This window comes from Heteronotia binoei, chromosome 15 (genome assembly GCF_032191835.1).
Source record: "Heteronotia binoei isolate CCM8104 ecotype False Entrance Well chromosome 15, APGP_CSIRO_Hbin_v1, whole genome shotgun sequence".
Taxonomy (NCBI): Eukaryota; Metazoa; Chordata; class Lepidosauria; order Squamata; family Gekkonidae; genus Heteronotia; species Heteronotia binoei.
In genome coordinates, this window is record NC_083237.1 from 43,105,345 (window position 1) to 43,122,637 (window position 17,293).

Sequence of the window (17,293 nt, forward strand, 5' to 3'; positions counted from 1 at the left end):
GGCTCTAACCCTTTGTTCTTCACCACAGTGCTGCTTCTTTTGCATTTCCTGTCCTCAGTTCCCTCAATCTGTTGTTCAGAGTCCTGGCCTTAATGTTAGTGAGGTCTTCATTTTGTCTTCTCTTCTCCTGCCATAGGGCCGATATCACATTTCTGATCATTTGCTTATAGCTCAGTTGGTTCCATGTTGCCACCTGGAGGCTAAAGGTGAGTCCCACTCCCAGGCTTTGATCACTAGCAGAGAGTTTGAAGGAGACTCCATCTTAGAGAAAAATTCCAACTAAACATTTATTTTTCTGTATCTGACTTCTCTACAAGCACGCCCAGCCCCAAGAATAACCAGTAATTAAGCCTGTTAATTAGCTCACACCATTCCATTGTGAATCTGATAAAGGAGAGAGGAAACTTGCTCCAGTCCAGAATATTCCCTGGAGACAGTTCTGTAACTGGTTGAGGAAGGTCAAGAGGTTATGGTCAGAGTTCTCTATAGAAAGTCTGTGGTGGGAGAGGATACCCTTCTATCACATTTCACTTAGTATTCTTTATTTTCCTGCACTCACCCCACATGCTGCCTGTAGATACTCTTCATGTGCTTTGGAACACCATGCTTTGGCTATAAGAATCAATACCTCAGCTGCAGAGATTGAATAAACAGTCAGCTAGTTTAGTTTGGTTATTTTAAATGCATTATAAGAACATGAGAAATTACATTGGATCACGCCAATGGCCCACCCAGTCTAATACTCTATGTCACACAGTGGCCAAAAAACAGGAGCCATCAGGAGGTCCACCAACAAGGCCAGAACTTCAGAAGCCCTCCCACTGTTGCCCCCCCCCAAGCACCAAGAATACGGAGCATCACTGCCCCAGACACAATGTTCCATCTATGCCTTCTGGCTGATAGCCATTGATGGACTGAATATGGTTCCATATGTTTATTCAATCCCCTATAAGAAAATTATGATTGCCAGTGAACTGTAGGAACAGTTCTTAAAATCTCATGTGGAATTTCTTCAATAAGCCTTTATTGCTTCATAGTGTGTGTTATTGAGGAGTGACTCAAATCAAACCCAGGTCAAGCTTGCCCTGATGTGGATAGCAAGCCCAATCTCATCAGATTTCAGCAGCTAAGCAGGGCTGACTCTGATAAGTACTTGGAGGGGAGACATCCTTGGAGTACCAGCAGTCAGAAGGACAGGGGAAGGCTTCACTCAGCCACCTCCCTGAAAATCCTCCAGGCCCCCAGTAGGGGTCAGTCACCAGAGGTCAACATGCCACAGACCTGATCAGTGGTACTTGGGAAAATAGTCCTCAGCAGCTGACATCTTACTTGACATGCTGAGAATTGGGTCAGGGGAACCCAGACCAAACTGGGAGGAGGGGTCCATAATCCAGTTTGGCCATTAGCAAGATCTAACTCTACTTAGGATTGCAGTGCAAAAGACTGGTTCTGTTCTTCATGGATAGTCTATTGCATAACCATTGCATGTTCGACTGAACATCATAATCGGTTTTTACTGTTATGCTGTTTTATTGTTATGTTGATTTTATTGTGATTTTATTATTCATGTTGTGCTCCGCTCTGAGCCCCTATGGGGAATGGGCAGAATATAAATAAACAAATGATGATGATGATGATGTTTGCAAAGACACATTTTAAGAAGGCAAAGTAAGCAAGCAATTTCATCTCTAGAACTGAGGCAAACAAATTTTCCCCCAGTCTGATATCATTATTAGTCAGGACATTTTGTGGCTTTAAAAGTGCATCTAGTTGTGCATCTAATTATTAAACAAGGGTGCAATCATACCTACATGTATCAGTCACTCACCTACAATCATCTAACAATTACACGCTGTCTTAGACTCAATCACCCACATTTAGTTTGACACTGAGGCAGAAGATTTCCCAGTGGTACAAGAACATAAAACAAGCCCTGTTAAATCAGACCAGTGATCCAACTATTCCAGCATTCTGTTTCACACAGTGGCCACCCAGTTGCCCTAGTGGGCCAGCAAACAGAACATAGAAATCAAGGCCTCCCCCTGATGCTGCCTTCAAGCACTGGCATTCAGAGGTTTACTACCTCTGAAAATAGAGGTTCCCTTTACTAACCATCTCTAATAGCCATCTCTTGGACCTGTTCTCGATGAATCTCTCTAATCCCTTTTCAGAGACATCCATTTTCATAACCTTCCCAACATCCACTGGCAGTGACCAGAGGCAGCCCTGCCACTAGGCAAATTAGGCATTTGCCTAGAACATTGGGCTGGGGAGATGCCGAGTTGGACCCTCCCCCCCCCCGAGCACCTCAGAACAAAGGTCAGGAGCTGTCCGGATGCCCTCCTCATTCCTGTGCATGCCCCCAGGGGGCGAAAGGGTACAGGCAGTGGGTCACGGTGCCACAGGGCAGTACCACAGAGAAAGGTGGCAATGGTGTGGGTGACAGGTTTGCCTGGGGTGCCTCATGCCCTAAGGCCACACCTGGCTATGACTTCCGCAATTACTCTTTACAAGGGCAATAATATGGGTACCAAGGTAATGTCAGCAGTTCTTGATGTTTGTAAAAGTCTAGATTGACTTAGGAAGTTCTACCATTCTACAACTATAAAAGCTCAGGTCCCAACTGATCCCATCTCCTGGTGATATTTTATGATAAGCAGAGACTAGAGAATGGAAGCCATGGGCTGAGATGAAACAAGTGAAGGGTAAATGGCATGCCTTGGTCTTGACCACTGAACAATCCAGTCATCCATCCCAGCTTCTGAATTTTCATGAAGCACAGCCCACCATTCTGGAAGCCTTCTTCACAATCACAGGATTTGGGAACTTGTTACCTTTCAGACTTTCAGAAGTTACATAATGTGGCAGATACAAAATAATGTGATGTGGTGAATTATGGGTGCAATAAATGCACACAACCACACAGCTAGTGAGCCTTTGGAGAATGGTGTTTCACTTTAAGAGCTGAACCTATGTGTGACTTCTAGGTTTTGCATGTGTACAAACCAGGGACTATTATTGTAAGTTATCCAATATCTCAGAACTTCTCTTTATATCAGTAAGCTATGGATGTGACGGAAAGCACACTGGGACCACTGAAGGTCAAAGGGTAAAAGGGGCAAAATAAAAGAAGATGGGTTTCATAGGAAATGGTGGTAGAAAATAGAGGCAGTGGGTTGAATCAAACCAGCTTTTCTGCTGGTGAAAAGGGAAGGAAGAGTCCTCTTTGCTCAAAGAGGCTATGCTGGGTATCATTGATCTGCATGAACAAAAGATATATTAGATGTGGTCTGTAGCAAAGAGGAAAATTGGATGAGATGCAGTGAAAAAGCTGGTTGGAGCCAAAGTGCACTGCTGGGTACAAATGCTGCTTCTGAACTGCTGCTCTTCTGTTTTGAGGGTCCACAGAGAACAGGGCCCATATGGAAGCCAAGGAGAAACAGAGTCTGAAGCTTGCCAATATATGAGAAAGGTTTTATTTCTATGAGTGACTTAGAAAGAAACCCCCAAAAACTTGAAGAATGCTGGAAACATCCCACTGGTGAGTTAGCATCATTGGAATCACAAGTGTTCAGACCACTGGTCCAACAACCTGGGAAAAAACAAAAACTGATTTGTCATTTGTGTCTGAGAAGCATGGGTCAACTTCAATGAAGTGAGTGCCCCCTTGGGCTCTAAGAAGAGGTGAGCCCTCTGTGCAAAGTCCATCTGCTTGAATGTATTAATTACAGTTTTCATCTCGCACCTCTTCCACTTCCTTCAAGGTGCCATATGCAGTTTCCTTCCTCTTTTATCTCCGCAACAGCCCTATGAAGGAGATAGTTTGGATCCTACAACTCCCTGCCACTATGTTGGATTATTCTGCTATTTTTTCCTTTAATGGAGAAAAACGTATTCTGATGGGGAAAGAGCTCTGTCTCTATTTGGAAGGAAGGCTTGACAAAAGGCATCATAGGATCTGTGCTGATTCCTTTGCTGGCTTCTAAACCTTGGCTTCCACTACAAATAGCATGTGGGTGTTGCGGAGCTCATCTGTGGCTGGATGCAGGGCCAGATCTAGGAAGGGGCAGAGGGGGGTGCTTGCCCTGGGGGCCAACGGAGGGGGGGTGCCAAATTGGGTATAGAGTCCATTGTATTCTATGCAACCATAAGACAGAATGGCCCATAAGGGGGCACCATTTTTAAATTTCCCCCCCCCCCTCAAAAACCATGTAGATCCAGTCTTGCCAGGATGGTGTGATTCTCTTCATTTTGATACTCCAAGTCCCATGATCATCCTGAAGCTGGTGGCCAGTTTTGAAATGCCTAGCCTTATTTTGGGATGAGGTCTGCTCACACAGGTTAAGATTGCCACAAAATCCCCAAATAAAGATGGGTTGCTGCAGCTGCAGGGAATGACTTCTTTTAAAAAAAAATGGAGAGCCTAAATACTTCTGCCTCTCCCTTCCCTCAGCCTTTTTCTGGCTGAAAACCATGCTGGGGAAGGTATTTCCCCAATTTTTCTGCTCCACACACAGTTACTCCATGTGAGGAGACAGGCAACTATCCCATGTGCCCTTCTGAAAATTAGCCATTTCAGGATAATCATGGGCATTGCAGAGTCAAACATGAAGTGAATCGGAACATTCTGGGCTGCACAGTCTCCAGAAATTCCCACACACACACACACCCTGCTTTTTTCCAATGGAAGCTATGATCACCTGTGTGAGCAGAATTCATCTCAGAATAAAGCTAGGCATTTCAAAATTGGCCACCAGCTTCAGGATGATCATGGGACTTGCAGCATCAAAATGAAGAGAATCACACCATCCTGGCACAGATGAGCTCCACAACTCCCAAATGCTATTTGTAGCGGAAGCAAAGGTTTCAAAGCCAGCAAAGAAATCAACACAGACAAGGTGGTTGCAAAATATCCTTTCTGTGAAAAAAACCAAAAGGGTTTAAATTTTCCTTGGCCTATCAGAGTCTGTACAGTGTAATGGTGGTTATATTGCTGGACTATAGATGGGATCACACTGGAAATTTGACGCGGCAGTATCTTGGCTTTGATAAAGCCGGTGTTCTTTGATGCATGCCACAGCATTCACACAGCCCCCACCCTGCTGCCAGGAGAGGCATGGGCTGCACACGTGCAAGAGGAGCATTCAGACTGCTTGTGCACATGTAGGGCATGTGCATCGTGAACCCTGGCTGTTCAGACAGCCGTGAAACACACCCTAGAGATTTGGTACTGGGAATTTCCCAGTAGCTATTTAATCCAGTCCCAGCCCATCCTAAGATGAGGTAAGGACAGGCAAGACTTGGGGTGCAGATGTGCAAATGTGATTGCACACATTAAATTCAGATGGGGGCATGGCTAGGTTGGGCGAAATCTCTCATGTGATCACACCCATTGTTTAACAAGAGCCAGGTTTGAATCTGCACACTGCTATGGAAGGTTGCTGGCTGACCTTGGGTCTCTCACATCATCTTACCCAGACCCACTTCACAGGGTTGTTGTGAACACCAAATGGAAAATAGGAGAACAATGTAAGCGGTAGGGCAGGGGATCCCCCATTTTGCGTGGCCCCAATCTGCCGGCAGGAAGGAGGCCACCAGGGGGATCCCCTCCCCGGAAGAGCCCTGTTGCCATGCAGTGCATACAGCACAATGGCATCACCCAGAAATGATGTCATCACACTGGGGACACTCTAGGAATTGCAGTAAAACCCTATAGTATGGCACTCTAGGATCTGTGATAAAACCATAGAGTTTTACCATAGAGTTTTACCACAATTCCTAGAGTGCCCCCCATGTGCTGTGCCCTGTGCAATGACATCACTTCTGGGTGACATCATCATGCTGAGCACACACTTCACATGCACACAAAAAATCCCCCACCGAAGGAGTGGAGGGACTTGGCAACCCTAGCTAATTGGCCTTGGGTCCCTGTTGGAGAGAAAGGCAGCACAGCAAGACAGAATGAAACTTATCCTCTTATTTACAAAACAAAGAAAGCTTAAGAACCTACCTAAGCTATCAAAACCAGCATGGTGTGGTGGTTAAAGAGTCAAACTAGGGGCCAGGAAAGCCAGATTTGAATCCCTCCAAGGGACACAGAACCCTGCTCAGTGAACGTGGGTCAGTCACACACTCTCAGCCTAATCTGCCTCATAGGTTTGTTGTGAGGAGAAAATGGTGGAGAGGAGACGAATGTTAACCACTTTGAGTCCCCATTCAGGGGGAAAGCAAATTATGACACTCATTATACATCTCATTTTGCCTACAGCTCACCAAGGAAAGATGACCGCTCTTGGTTTGGCCTCATCAGGAACTGCAGCAATTCTTTTAGTAAGAGGCGGGATTGCTCTTTTAGTATTCAAATTGCTGTTAGATATTGTGAGTGCAGAGACCTCCAGGGTTCACAAGCGGAGCCAGCAGGGGCAGTGCCCCTGTTGGGCTAAATAAAAAGGAAGTAATATAGCGAGAGGAAAATACTTACTTTGCAGCTTAAGATAATTGAAACAGGAACTTATGACTTTTGATGACATGCCTTTTCTAAATCTGGAGAGAGAGAAATCAAAATAAAAAACTTTTTTCTAAAAACAACATGAAAATGAGGGAGATCAATGGGGGAATGATAAATGTAAAAACAAAGAGACAGATCCAGCCATCCAGTCTCATCCAATTCCCATCCTTCCCACAATTCCTATCCCATGTGACTTTTTGTCCCTTATATAGCCTTTGGGGGGGTATTCAAAAGAGATCTCCCTCCTCCATTTTTCACCAGCAGAGAAGCTGGCTGGATCCACACCTGAAATTTGCAAGGGCTGATCATTTCCCCAACCAAAGGAGAGGACTGGAGCTCTTTTTAACCCTTCACATTCAGCTCCCATGCCTGTTCAAAGGACACCCATAAACTCTGACACCCTTCACCTCTACAGCTTCTCCCACCTGAGGATTGACAGCGTTTCCACTTCTTGTGTTCATCATAGTTGTTGGTCAGAGAGCACCAGAGATTTTTAAAGAATGACCCAGCTTCTGTACAGGTTGTGTAATTTTTGCCATTGAATACAAAAGGAAACACGCAAATTGGTTTTTGTTCTGGAGCTGCTGGGCAGAAGACAGAGAGAAAGAGTGAAAGGGACATCTCTGGAGCAAATGTGATATCCCACATCCATCCATTACACCATCTTTTCTCCAAGGAGATCAGGGCTACATAACATAGTTCTTCCCTCTCCTGTTTTATCACAAAGCCAGTAAGGCTGAGGGTCACTGGTGGGGAAAGAAAGCCAGAGCAGGCTGACCTATGAGGAGCTCAGGGTGGCACACGTCATTCTCCTCTATTCCATTTTATCCTCACAACAAGGCTGCAAAGGGTGAGGGGGGGGGCATGACAGAGCAGAAATCACCCAGTGAGCTTCAAAGCAGTGGGCTTGTGATGGATAGGTTGGGTTCTGACTTTCCCTAAGAGGAATCGATGGGACAGGAGGAAAGCAGCAATCACCAGAGAGCTGTGGGAGCATTGAGAGTGTGTCTAGCTGAGTGAGACTGTGGTAAAAGCTGCTTAAAGCTGAATTTAAAAAGTCAATTTGTAACAACAGATCCCAAATGCTGTAATAGGTAAACAGTTCAAGAGATCAGCTCTACTTGTAGGATTGCCAGGTCCTACTCAGGAAATATCTGGGAACTTTGGGGAATTTGTTTCGGAACAGTGGATGACCTAGCCCAAAACAGACACCAAGAGTGAGATGCAGAAATGAGACACAAAACCCATTCTGTCTTTTAGATTGTTCAACAGTCTTTAGCACTATGAACCATGGTATCCTCCAGCTGGATAGTTTTTGTTTTTCCCACTGTCCTGGGTGTTCTGGTATATTTTTTTTTAACATGCCAGAAGACAGATTTTGACTTGAATAGGCCAAACTTTAAGAACATAAGAATATAAGAAAAGCCATGTTGGATCAGGCTAACAGCCCATCCAGTCCAACACTCTGTGTCACACAGTGGCCAAAAAAAGGTGCCATCATCAAAAAGGAGGTCCATTAGTAGAGCCAGGACACTAGAAGCTCCCCACTGTTGCCCCCCAAGCACCAAGAAGATGGAGCATCACTACCCCAGACAGAGAGTGCCATCAATACCCTGTGACTTATAGCCACTGATAGACCTCTGCTCTGTATGTTTATCCAATCCCCTCTTGAAGCTGGCTATGCTTGTAGCTGCCGCCGCCACCTGTGGCAGTGTATTCCATGTGTTAATCACCCTTTGGATGAAGAAGTATTTCCATTTATCCATTCTAACCCAACTGCTCAGCAATTTCATTGTGTACCTATGAGTTCTTATGCTGTGAGAAAGGGAGAAAAGTATTTCTTTCTCTGCCTTCTCTATCCTATGCATAATCTTGTAAACCTCTGTCATGTCACCCCTTAGTCAACATTTCTCCAAGCGAAAGAACCCCAAGTGTTTTAACCTTTCTTTATAAGGAAAGTATTCCAACCCTTTGATCATTCTTGTTTCCCTTTTCTGCACCTTTTCCAATGCTATAATATCTTTTTTGAGGAGTAGTGATCAGAATTGTACACAGTACTGCAAAAGAGGCCACAGCATCAATTTATATAGGGGCATCATGATATTGGCTGATTTGTTTTCAATTCCCTTCCTGATAATCCCCAGCAGAGCACTGGCCTTCTTTATTGCAGTTGCATACTGTCTCGACATTTTCAGTGAATTAACCCAATCTTGTCAGATCTTGGAAGTTGAACTGGTACTTGGAAGGAAGACCACCAAAGAAGACTCTGCAGAGGAAGGCAATGGCAAACCACTCCTGCTTCTCATTTGACTTGAAAACCACTTGCTGGGGTTGCCATAAGTCAGCTATGCCTTTATGATGCATACACACCCACACAAGAAGACCCTCAACATATTCCTTAGAGGCAGCATCTTACTACTGTCATATAGGAGTTCCAAGGATTCCCCCCACACACATACACCCTCTTAGCTTTTAGGCTCTGTAAAATACCAAACAATTCAGTGGAGGAAATTTGAGGGTGAAGAACTATGTTGTTTGCAGTTGCTCATCTGTTTCTGGTTTTATTCTTCATGTAAGATATAATTTTATTGCCATATTTGGGCTTTATTTATATTGTCTTTGTTCACAGTTTGAGGTCCCATTTCAATAGAAAAGCCAGTTAATGGTTAGAACAAACAGTAAATAATTATAATTACATAAGAACAGTTCCACAAAGACTGTACAGTTTATAAAACCCATAAAGACCACAAACAACAAATGAGAGTAAAGCAACAACTTTTGGAACTTATCAAAAACACAAGTATTAAAAACAAATAGGGGTGAAGAGAGTCCATTTTTCCAAAGAAAGTAGTTTCAAAAATATTATTTAAAAGAAATAGAGAAAAAGATAGAAGAAAAAGAAAATTAGGAATGCAAAAGTAGACTATTGCAGAGATCAGAGTAACCAAACAGTGCATTTTGAGGAGCAAGAGAAATTTCTGCACCAAAGCAATGAATAGTGTTTCCCAAGCCTGCCTGCCAGTATACGATCCAAAGAATTCCTTGGCTTACAAATAAACGTATCTGCTGCTTTTCTTACCTGAAGCTTCACAAAAAACCCTCTTCCGATCCACATCATAGTTTTTGGTCTGAGAGCACCAGGGTTTCCCATTGGGTGAGTCAACTGTTGTACAACCTTGATAAATGGTGTTATTGTACTCGAATGGAATGGCACAGGGATCACCACATAGTCCTGGAAGGGATGGAGAGAAGTGAGCTCCTGGCACTTCCCCAGTCCCACATTTGCACCCCATCAGATTTGACCGGGATCAGGGGGCATTTTGTAGAAAAAGAGATGCTGGAGTTCATTAGCATAACTCATTTGCATATACCATACACCCCTGACATCACCAAAAGGTGTACCAAATTATATCAGCTCAACATCTACCTTAAAATGCTTCTTGAGTTGTGAGTGTAATAATAAAACCTTACTCCCATCATACTTTCTAAATTACTTTCTCCTATGTTGTCACAGTGGCATGAGGAAGATTTCCATCTGTTTGCTTTATGTATTTTGGCTATTTTCCCTTTTTTGTGAGAAGAAATAGTAGAAATTTTGTCAAATCTTAAGAGTTCAGCAAAATTCTCACAGTGGGATTGAACAATGGAGCCCAAAAACATTGGGGGTGGGGTAAGAAAGAGCACAATAAAATCTAGAGGTTCCAGAACTCTGCTCCTGTGAGCTCCTGCCCAAAATGAGGCCTGACTGGGATCAAAGTGAAATGTGAAAAGTGAAAAACTGACTGGTCAGTAGTCAGCCAGCAAGCTTCAGGGCTGAGTGGGGTTAAAACCTGAGTCTTCCCAGCCCTCAACCGAGACTCCAGCAACTGCTGTACATTGGCTCTCTGAAGAGACATTTCTGGCTAATGTTTTTTTTAAATCCTCATTGTGCTCAATCCGCAATCAAATATTTTGCAACAGGTCTGGATTCAGGCTCAGTATACTCACTCGTGTCAGCACAAAAGCTCCATTTCTTGTCCTTATCATAGTTCCTTGTCGTGGCGCACCAAGCCTTATGTGAATTTTTAGTCGTACAGGTGAAGTATCTCTTTCCCAAGTAGATGAAGGAGAAGACACAGGGTTGGCCATCAGAATTACCTCCATACTCTAGACAAAGGACAAGAGTAAAACATACATCTATTGCTGTGCCCTCCTTTGTTTACCTTATTGGGGAAATAACACACTGCATGCAGACTGTGCTTCTGTTCTAGGGGATGTAAAATATTTCATATAAGTTTTTTTCCTCTAAATCCTTGGGTAGTAAGAACTAATACCACTGAAACTGCTTTGTTGTTGTTGTCATTCAGTCGCACAGTCGATTCCGACTCTTTGCGACCCCATGGACCAAGTCACACCAGGTCCTCCTGTCTTCCACCATCCTCCGAAGTCTGCTCAAATTCGTGTTAGTTACATCAGTAATGCTGTCCAGCCATCTCATCTTTTGCCACCCCTTTCTTCTTTTGCCTTCTGTCTTTCCCAACATCAGGATCTTCTCCAGTGAGTGCTCCCTTCTCATTTGGTGGCCAAATGATTTGAGCTTCAGCAGCTGACCATCCAGGGAACAGTCAGGGTTGATTTCCCTTAGGACTAACTGATTTGAGTCCAAGGGACTCTCAAGATTCTTTTCCAACACCACAGCTTGAAAGCATCTATTCTTCTGCATTCAGCCTTCCTTATGGTCCAACTGTCACAGCCATAACTGCTTTACCTGAGCATTTAAAAGGAAGAAGCTCTGATAAGCTCCCATCTGATCACTGATTTGATTGCTTTGAAGAGATCTGATCAAGATGTCATGCTTTCACTTGATACTGAAAAAGCTTTTGACATATTATACTGGAAATTCATCTTCATTGCATTGACTAAGAATGATTTTCCTCAAACATTTTTCAAATGGATTAGAAGGCTCTGACTGGTTCTCTTCCAGATTCAGGATATAGACTAATGGCATATTTTCTGTGCCATTTCCCCCTTGATAGGAGTACTAGACAATATTGTCCTCTTTCTCTTATTTTTGATTTAAATCTGGAACCTGTGGCTTGTGCCACCAGACAAAATAATAACGTTCATGGCTTTGTACGTAATTATTTGGCATTTAAAATTATTCATTAATTTAAAATTATTCTTCTTGCAGATTAACTTTTACTGTTCATTCTGGAACCTCAGTTTTCCATTTCTGCATTAATGAATGTTATTAAAACCTTGGGGAGACTTGTCTAGCTATTGGATTTATTGGATAAGGTCTGAGTTGATGCCCCTGGGAGAAAATATATTATGGAGTGCATTTGCTCTTGGATATTTTAGGTGGTGTCCAGGTGTCATTTACTGGAATATTGATTCCTAGAGATATTACATATTATGTTAAATTTCAACATGCCAATTGCTGACATATGTTTGGATTTGGACAGATGTGCAACCTTAAACTTGTCTTAATGGGACAAAGTAAAAATATTCAGAGTGAATATGATATCCAGGATTATTTATATTTTATATACAATTCCTTTTCATGTACTTTGTAGATATATTCATAAAATTGATACTTAATTTTGGAAATGGATGTGGGGTTCCTTGGTATCTTGGATTTCTTTAACAAGGACAGAACTCCCATTCAGTGAAGGAGGCTTTGGTTTCCCTAATCTTAGTTTATATCATCAAGCATATTTGTTAACTTGTATGAATTATTGGAAATCAGTTCCTCACTGTTGAAGTACCCATATTGGGCTCTTTTGGAGGTTCCTTCTCTGGTGCTTCTCTTGTCTGGTGCTTCTCCCTTTCTCACAATACAAGAACTCGTGGGCATTCGATGAAATTGCTGAGCAGACAGGTTAAAACGGATAAAAGGAAGTACTTCTTCACCCAAAGGGTGATTAACATGTGGAATTCACTGCCACAGGAGGTGGTGGCGGCCACAAGCATAGCCACCTTCAAGAGGGGGTTAGATAAAAATAGCCATCAGTGGCTATTAGCCACAGTGTGTGTGTATATATAAAATTATTTTTGCCACTGTGTGACACAGAGGCTGATTTCGCACTGACCTTTTACTGGCGCGACCACCCTCCTCACGCCGGCGGATCTGCAGGGATTTCGCACCAGAAGCGCCGGCGCAGCCAAAAGAGCCGGCAACTTCCGTCGCGAAACCCGCTCAAACGGAAACCGCCAAGAAGCAGGAAAACGTTTGAGCGGGTTTCGCGACGGAAGTAGCCGGCTCTTTTGGCTGCGCCGGCGCTTCTGGTGCGAAATCCCTGCAGATCCGCCGGCGTGAGGAGGGTGGTCGCGCCAGTAAAAGGTCAGAGCGAAAACGCCCAGTGTGTTGGACTGGATGGGCCATTGGCCTGATCTAACATGGCTTCTCTTATGTTCTTATGTTAATGCATTAGGATCTATTTATGCCAGTGTGGATCCCATTCCTCTTGAAATTTCTGCAGATAGAGGACTACAGTTTGTAATGTCCTGACAATATAAATATAATCCATTTTTGCAGGCTAAATTGACATTATTGGTCAACCCAGACCTAAAAATTGGGAAGAACTTTTTTTTAACCAAAGGCTTGGACCAATAGGGGGATTTTTACATTGGAGCAATTGATAGACCATGATGATGAGTTTTTGTCATTCTGTCAGCTGAGTTCTTGATGTCACTTGTCAATTTATGTTGATAGGCAGTAGTCACAGCTTGCAACGTCTAAATATGTTGGTATCTAAATATGGCCTTGTGATATTAAGTGTCTCAGAATCCCCTTTGCTCCTGGAAATTCTAACTGAATCAATGAAGGAAATGAAATCTACAGTATTTGTAAAATATGATGTCAATTATTAAATATGATATGCAGAGTATCAGGAATGAATGGAATAAGGAGGCAAAACACCCTGCTTTGCAAAAGCAATGGGATATGGTCTTTAAAGTTTATACTTTCTCTCTCTATGGATCCTAGGATGTTACTTAATCAGCAAAACATTATACTTTGGAAAAATTGGACACCACAGCAACTCTTCAGTAAAGGATTAACTAAAATGTCTAACTGTTGGTTCATAATTCATGGGATGTATCCCTTAAGCGTATGCTTTGGATGCTTTCTTTCTAGAAAGAAGTTATATTAGTTCTGTATTAGAATGTTTCTTGATTTTTGTGGATGCTTATGAACTTTTAAACTATGTGCCCATCTCATGAAGGCTAACTGATGGTCAATGAAAATGATTCCTCCCTGCCCTTGTTACAACTAAAAGATTTATTTTACAATATTGGAGAGATGAAGGCCCACCTGTAAATCAGCAGATTGAGGCCCTTACACCTTTATCATTGTTTGAACATATGGCATATAGACAATTGTATATGGACTTATCCTTTATATAATGAAAGCCCTCTCATGGTGGCAAAATGGAGCACCCTGATCGATTGGGATCAGCCCCAGCACTAGGAGCTCTGCCACCCCAGGCAGAACCCTCGGCCTTCCCAGGGGTTGTATTCACACGCACTTTACATTTAGCAGCTCTAGTGAGTCAGTTGTCCCAGTAAGATCACAAGAGTGTATGTGTGTGTTGCATTCAGTTTCATTTCAGGGAAGTACAGCCAGCTTGGATGGGAGACCAAGAGGAAAGCTGAATGGATGGGGTGAGTAAGCAGAACCACCTGGGTCTTCCTAGTGAGTGTGCAGGGCTTTTTTTGGTAGAAAAAGCCCAACAGGAACTCATTTGCATATTAGGCCACACCCCTGACACCAAGACAGCCAGAACGGTGTTCCTGTGCGTTCCTGCTCAAAAAAAGCCCTGTGAGTGTGTGAAGGGAAGAGAAGCAGCAGAGTCCCTCTGTTTGTTTTGGAAAAAACTCCACCCCTTAGGCTGCTCTACTTTTGTTTTCCTGTTAGTCTGAAGAAGTTGGTTTGAATACCAGCTCCAGTGAGTCAATTGCCCCAGTGAGATCACAACGGAGTGCTGCGCTGAATTGCAGCGCCAGGGAGAGAGGGAAGGCAATGGCAGCAGGAGGGGGGACCCGACCCTCGTCACATGGGGTGGGGGGCGACGGAGCTAACTCCAGCGGGCCGCTTCTTCAGTGGGTTGCCTGCCACTGCAGAGGCGCTGCGAGGGGCGGGCAGTGAGACTGTGCGGCGCTGCAAGGGAAGGGGGCAGGACGGCAAGACTGCACGGCACTGGGGGGGGCAAGGCTGCACAGTGCCACAGGGGCCGGGGGGAAATTTGGTGCCCCCACCCTGCCAGCCCTGGGACCGTGGTGGGCGGGTCAGCCCTGATGCCAGTCCCCAGTACCAAGAAGGTTGGGGACCACTGACTTAAAGAGAAGAAGGGGAACAGGGGTTTAGAATGGGTATTTCTAGCAGAGAGAACAAGAAATTCATATGGAAATCTGACTGAAAGGGAAAGACAAAAGAAGGCTTAAGGAGTTCTCTCTTTCCTTAAAAGTTCCTAACTCTAATCTGATTCTCCAAACTTTCCCTCCTAGGGTCCTTTTTCTGAAGGAACAGTCTTTCATTGTCCTGAGATGCCTCTCAGAAAAAGAAGGATGCTCTTGGCCTTTTATCACCTTTACTATGTACATTTATTTTCACCCTTTTATGCCATTAAAGGTTCTTGAACTTGAACCTTCACAAAACTTAAAACCAGGTTATTTCATTGCCTTATTTGTCCTGATACTATGAAGTTTAAAAAAAAACAAAACCCTAATTTTGATTAATTCTTTAACTCATTGTTTCCATATATTTGGGATTGTCGAGGGAAAGTCCTCAGTTTTTTGCAAGTAAAAAACTCCTTGGTGTTATACATTCTGTGTAAATACATCCTCCATTCCTAGGACTCTCTACATCTAGACAGGTCGTAACTCTCTGACCACTTCCACACTAAACCTTTAATCCTGGTTCAGCCCTTTCCCCATACTGACATTTCTACACTAGAACCACAGAATCATAGAGTTGGTTTCTATGATTCTAAAATAGAATGTCAGTTTGGGGACAGGGCTGAACCAGGATTAAAAGTCTAGTGCAGAACTGGTCTCAGTGTTTCGAATATCTTTTCCCAGGCTCACACTTATTGAAGCTTTAAAAAATTATCAACCTAGATTGAAAATTCTCTTCCTGCTCCCTTTCACCAGCTTTAGCCTAATAGAACAACTTTGTATTTGGGAGAATGGGGAGATTGATACCAAAATTCACCGCAGATACTTTTGGGGTCAGGTTTTGGAGGAGAAAGCCATCTTTTCTTGTGTCCCTGATGTTTCCTTCCAACCCACAGAACCAAGTATATAGTATGCAAATGAATAAATAAATTCTGCAGATCATCCCATTCCTTCATGAAGAGGAGATTGAAATGGGATTTTTTTTTCACCTTCAGTAATACACGCCTTCCATTGGCGATCCTTATCATAGTTAGGAGTCACAGCACACCACAATCGCCCATCTGAAGTCCCATCACTTGTGCATGAAGTATAGGACATGTTTCTGAAAATGAAGGGAAAGACACAAACTTGGCTACCTGAAAAAGAAACAGAGAGAAATGGGGAAGCAAAATGAAGAAGAAACTGTGGGAAGGCCCACCTGCTCTAACTGGTCACCCCCTGTGCCTTGAGGTCCCAGGTAACTAGAAGAAAAGGACAGTAGGGCTCTTGTTCCTTCCTTTCAACAGGAGATTATGTTGGTTGCCACTTTCTCCCCCTCTCCCAAACAACAAACTGCATGTTCTGAAATAGCCACTCTTACTATGCATCTCTTCATGGTAAAAGACCTTTGTCTTGCCATGCCTCTGAGAAGAGTTAAACCTAGAGTTGCCAGGTCAGACTCAAGAAATATCTGGGCACTTTGGGGGAGGAGCCAGGAGGCATTAGGGTAGAACCAGGAGCAAGGGTGTGACAAGCAGGATTGAACTCTGAAGGGAGTTCTAGCAATCACATTTAAACAGACTGCATGCCTTTTAAATACCTTCCTACATTAGGTAATAATGAAGGATAGAGGCACCTTCTTTTGGGGCTCATGAAACTGGAGCCCCATTCCAATCTTTTTGAAACTTAGGGGGTATTCTGAGGAGAGGCACTGATGCTATGATCAAAAAACAGCCTCCCAGAGCCCCAGATTCCCACGAATCAATTCTCCATTATATCCTATGGGAATTGGTCAGACATCCCCCCCCCCCCCCATGCTCTCTGATAACCCTGAAGCAGGGGGAAGGCCTCCAAACTGTGGGATCCCCTACCCTCACCTGGGGATTGGCAACCCTAGTTAAATGGCAGCCCACAAACAACTCTAGTTAAATGGCAGCCTGGAAAGCTCTCTATTGGAGGGACCATTACTGACACCTCCGTTACTGACACCCTGTACATATGGTCACCACAGTTTGGGGGGTAGATTCCAAGACCCACAGTGTTCACATAAGGGGACTTCACCATCCTTCCCTTCTCACAGTGGTTGACTGAGGCCCCCCCCCCCAATCCTGCTCCTTGGGGTCAGTGGTCCCTTGGAAATAATGTGATGGGCTTTCATGAAGTCTGTAACGGGAGGGGGAAATGGGTCAAAACTTGGCATAAGTTTGCACAAACACCACAAAGTATAGGTCCCCGCTCTGTGTGATCACATTAGCTTCAATATGGGGATTGTCATGAGGTAAATAGCAGCAGTCACACCTACCCAACATACTGTGGCACAGGTTCATACAAAAGCTCTCAACTATGGATGCTTATGAGACTCTCCTGCTACAAATTCATTCCTGGGCCTAGGGTTTCCAAAAACCCGTGGTCTAGTTTTTGGAACAGATA

General features: G+C 43.8%; 1 protein-coding gene across 1 annotated transcript in view; it reads right to left on the reverse strand.

The window, feature by feature from the left end:
• Positions 1-12,259, reverse strand: part of LOC132583603 (epididymal sperm-binding protein 1-like) — a 34,584-nt gene extending 22,325 nt beyond the window's left edge. The window contains exons 1-3 of the mRNA XM_060255225.1: positions 12,256-12,259; positions 10,496-10,654; positions 9,588-9,740 (exon numbers count right to left, since the gene is read on the reverse strand). Of these exons, the coding sequence (XP_060111208.1) occupies positions 9,588-9,740; positions 10,496-10,654; positions 12,256-12,259 (316 nt within the window). The remainder of the gene's footprint in view (positions 1-9,587; positions 9,741-10,495; positions 10,655-12,255) is intronic.
• Between the last annotated feature and the right edge of the window lie 5,034 nt (positions 12,260-17,293).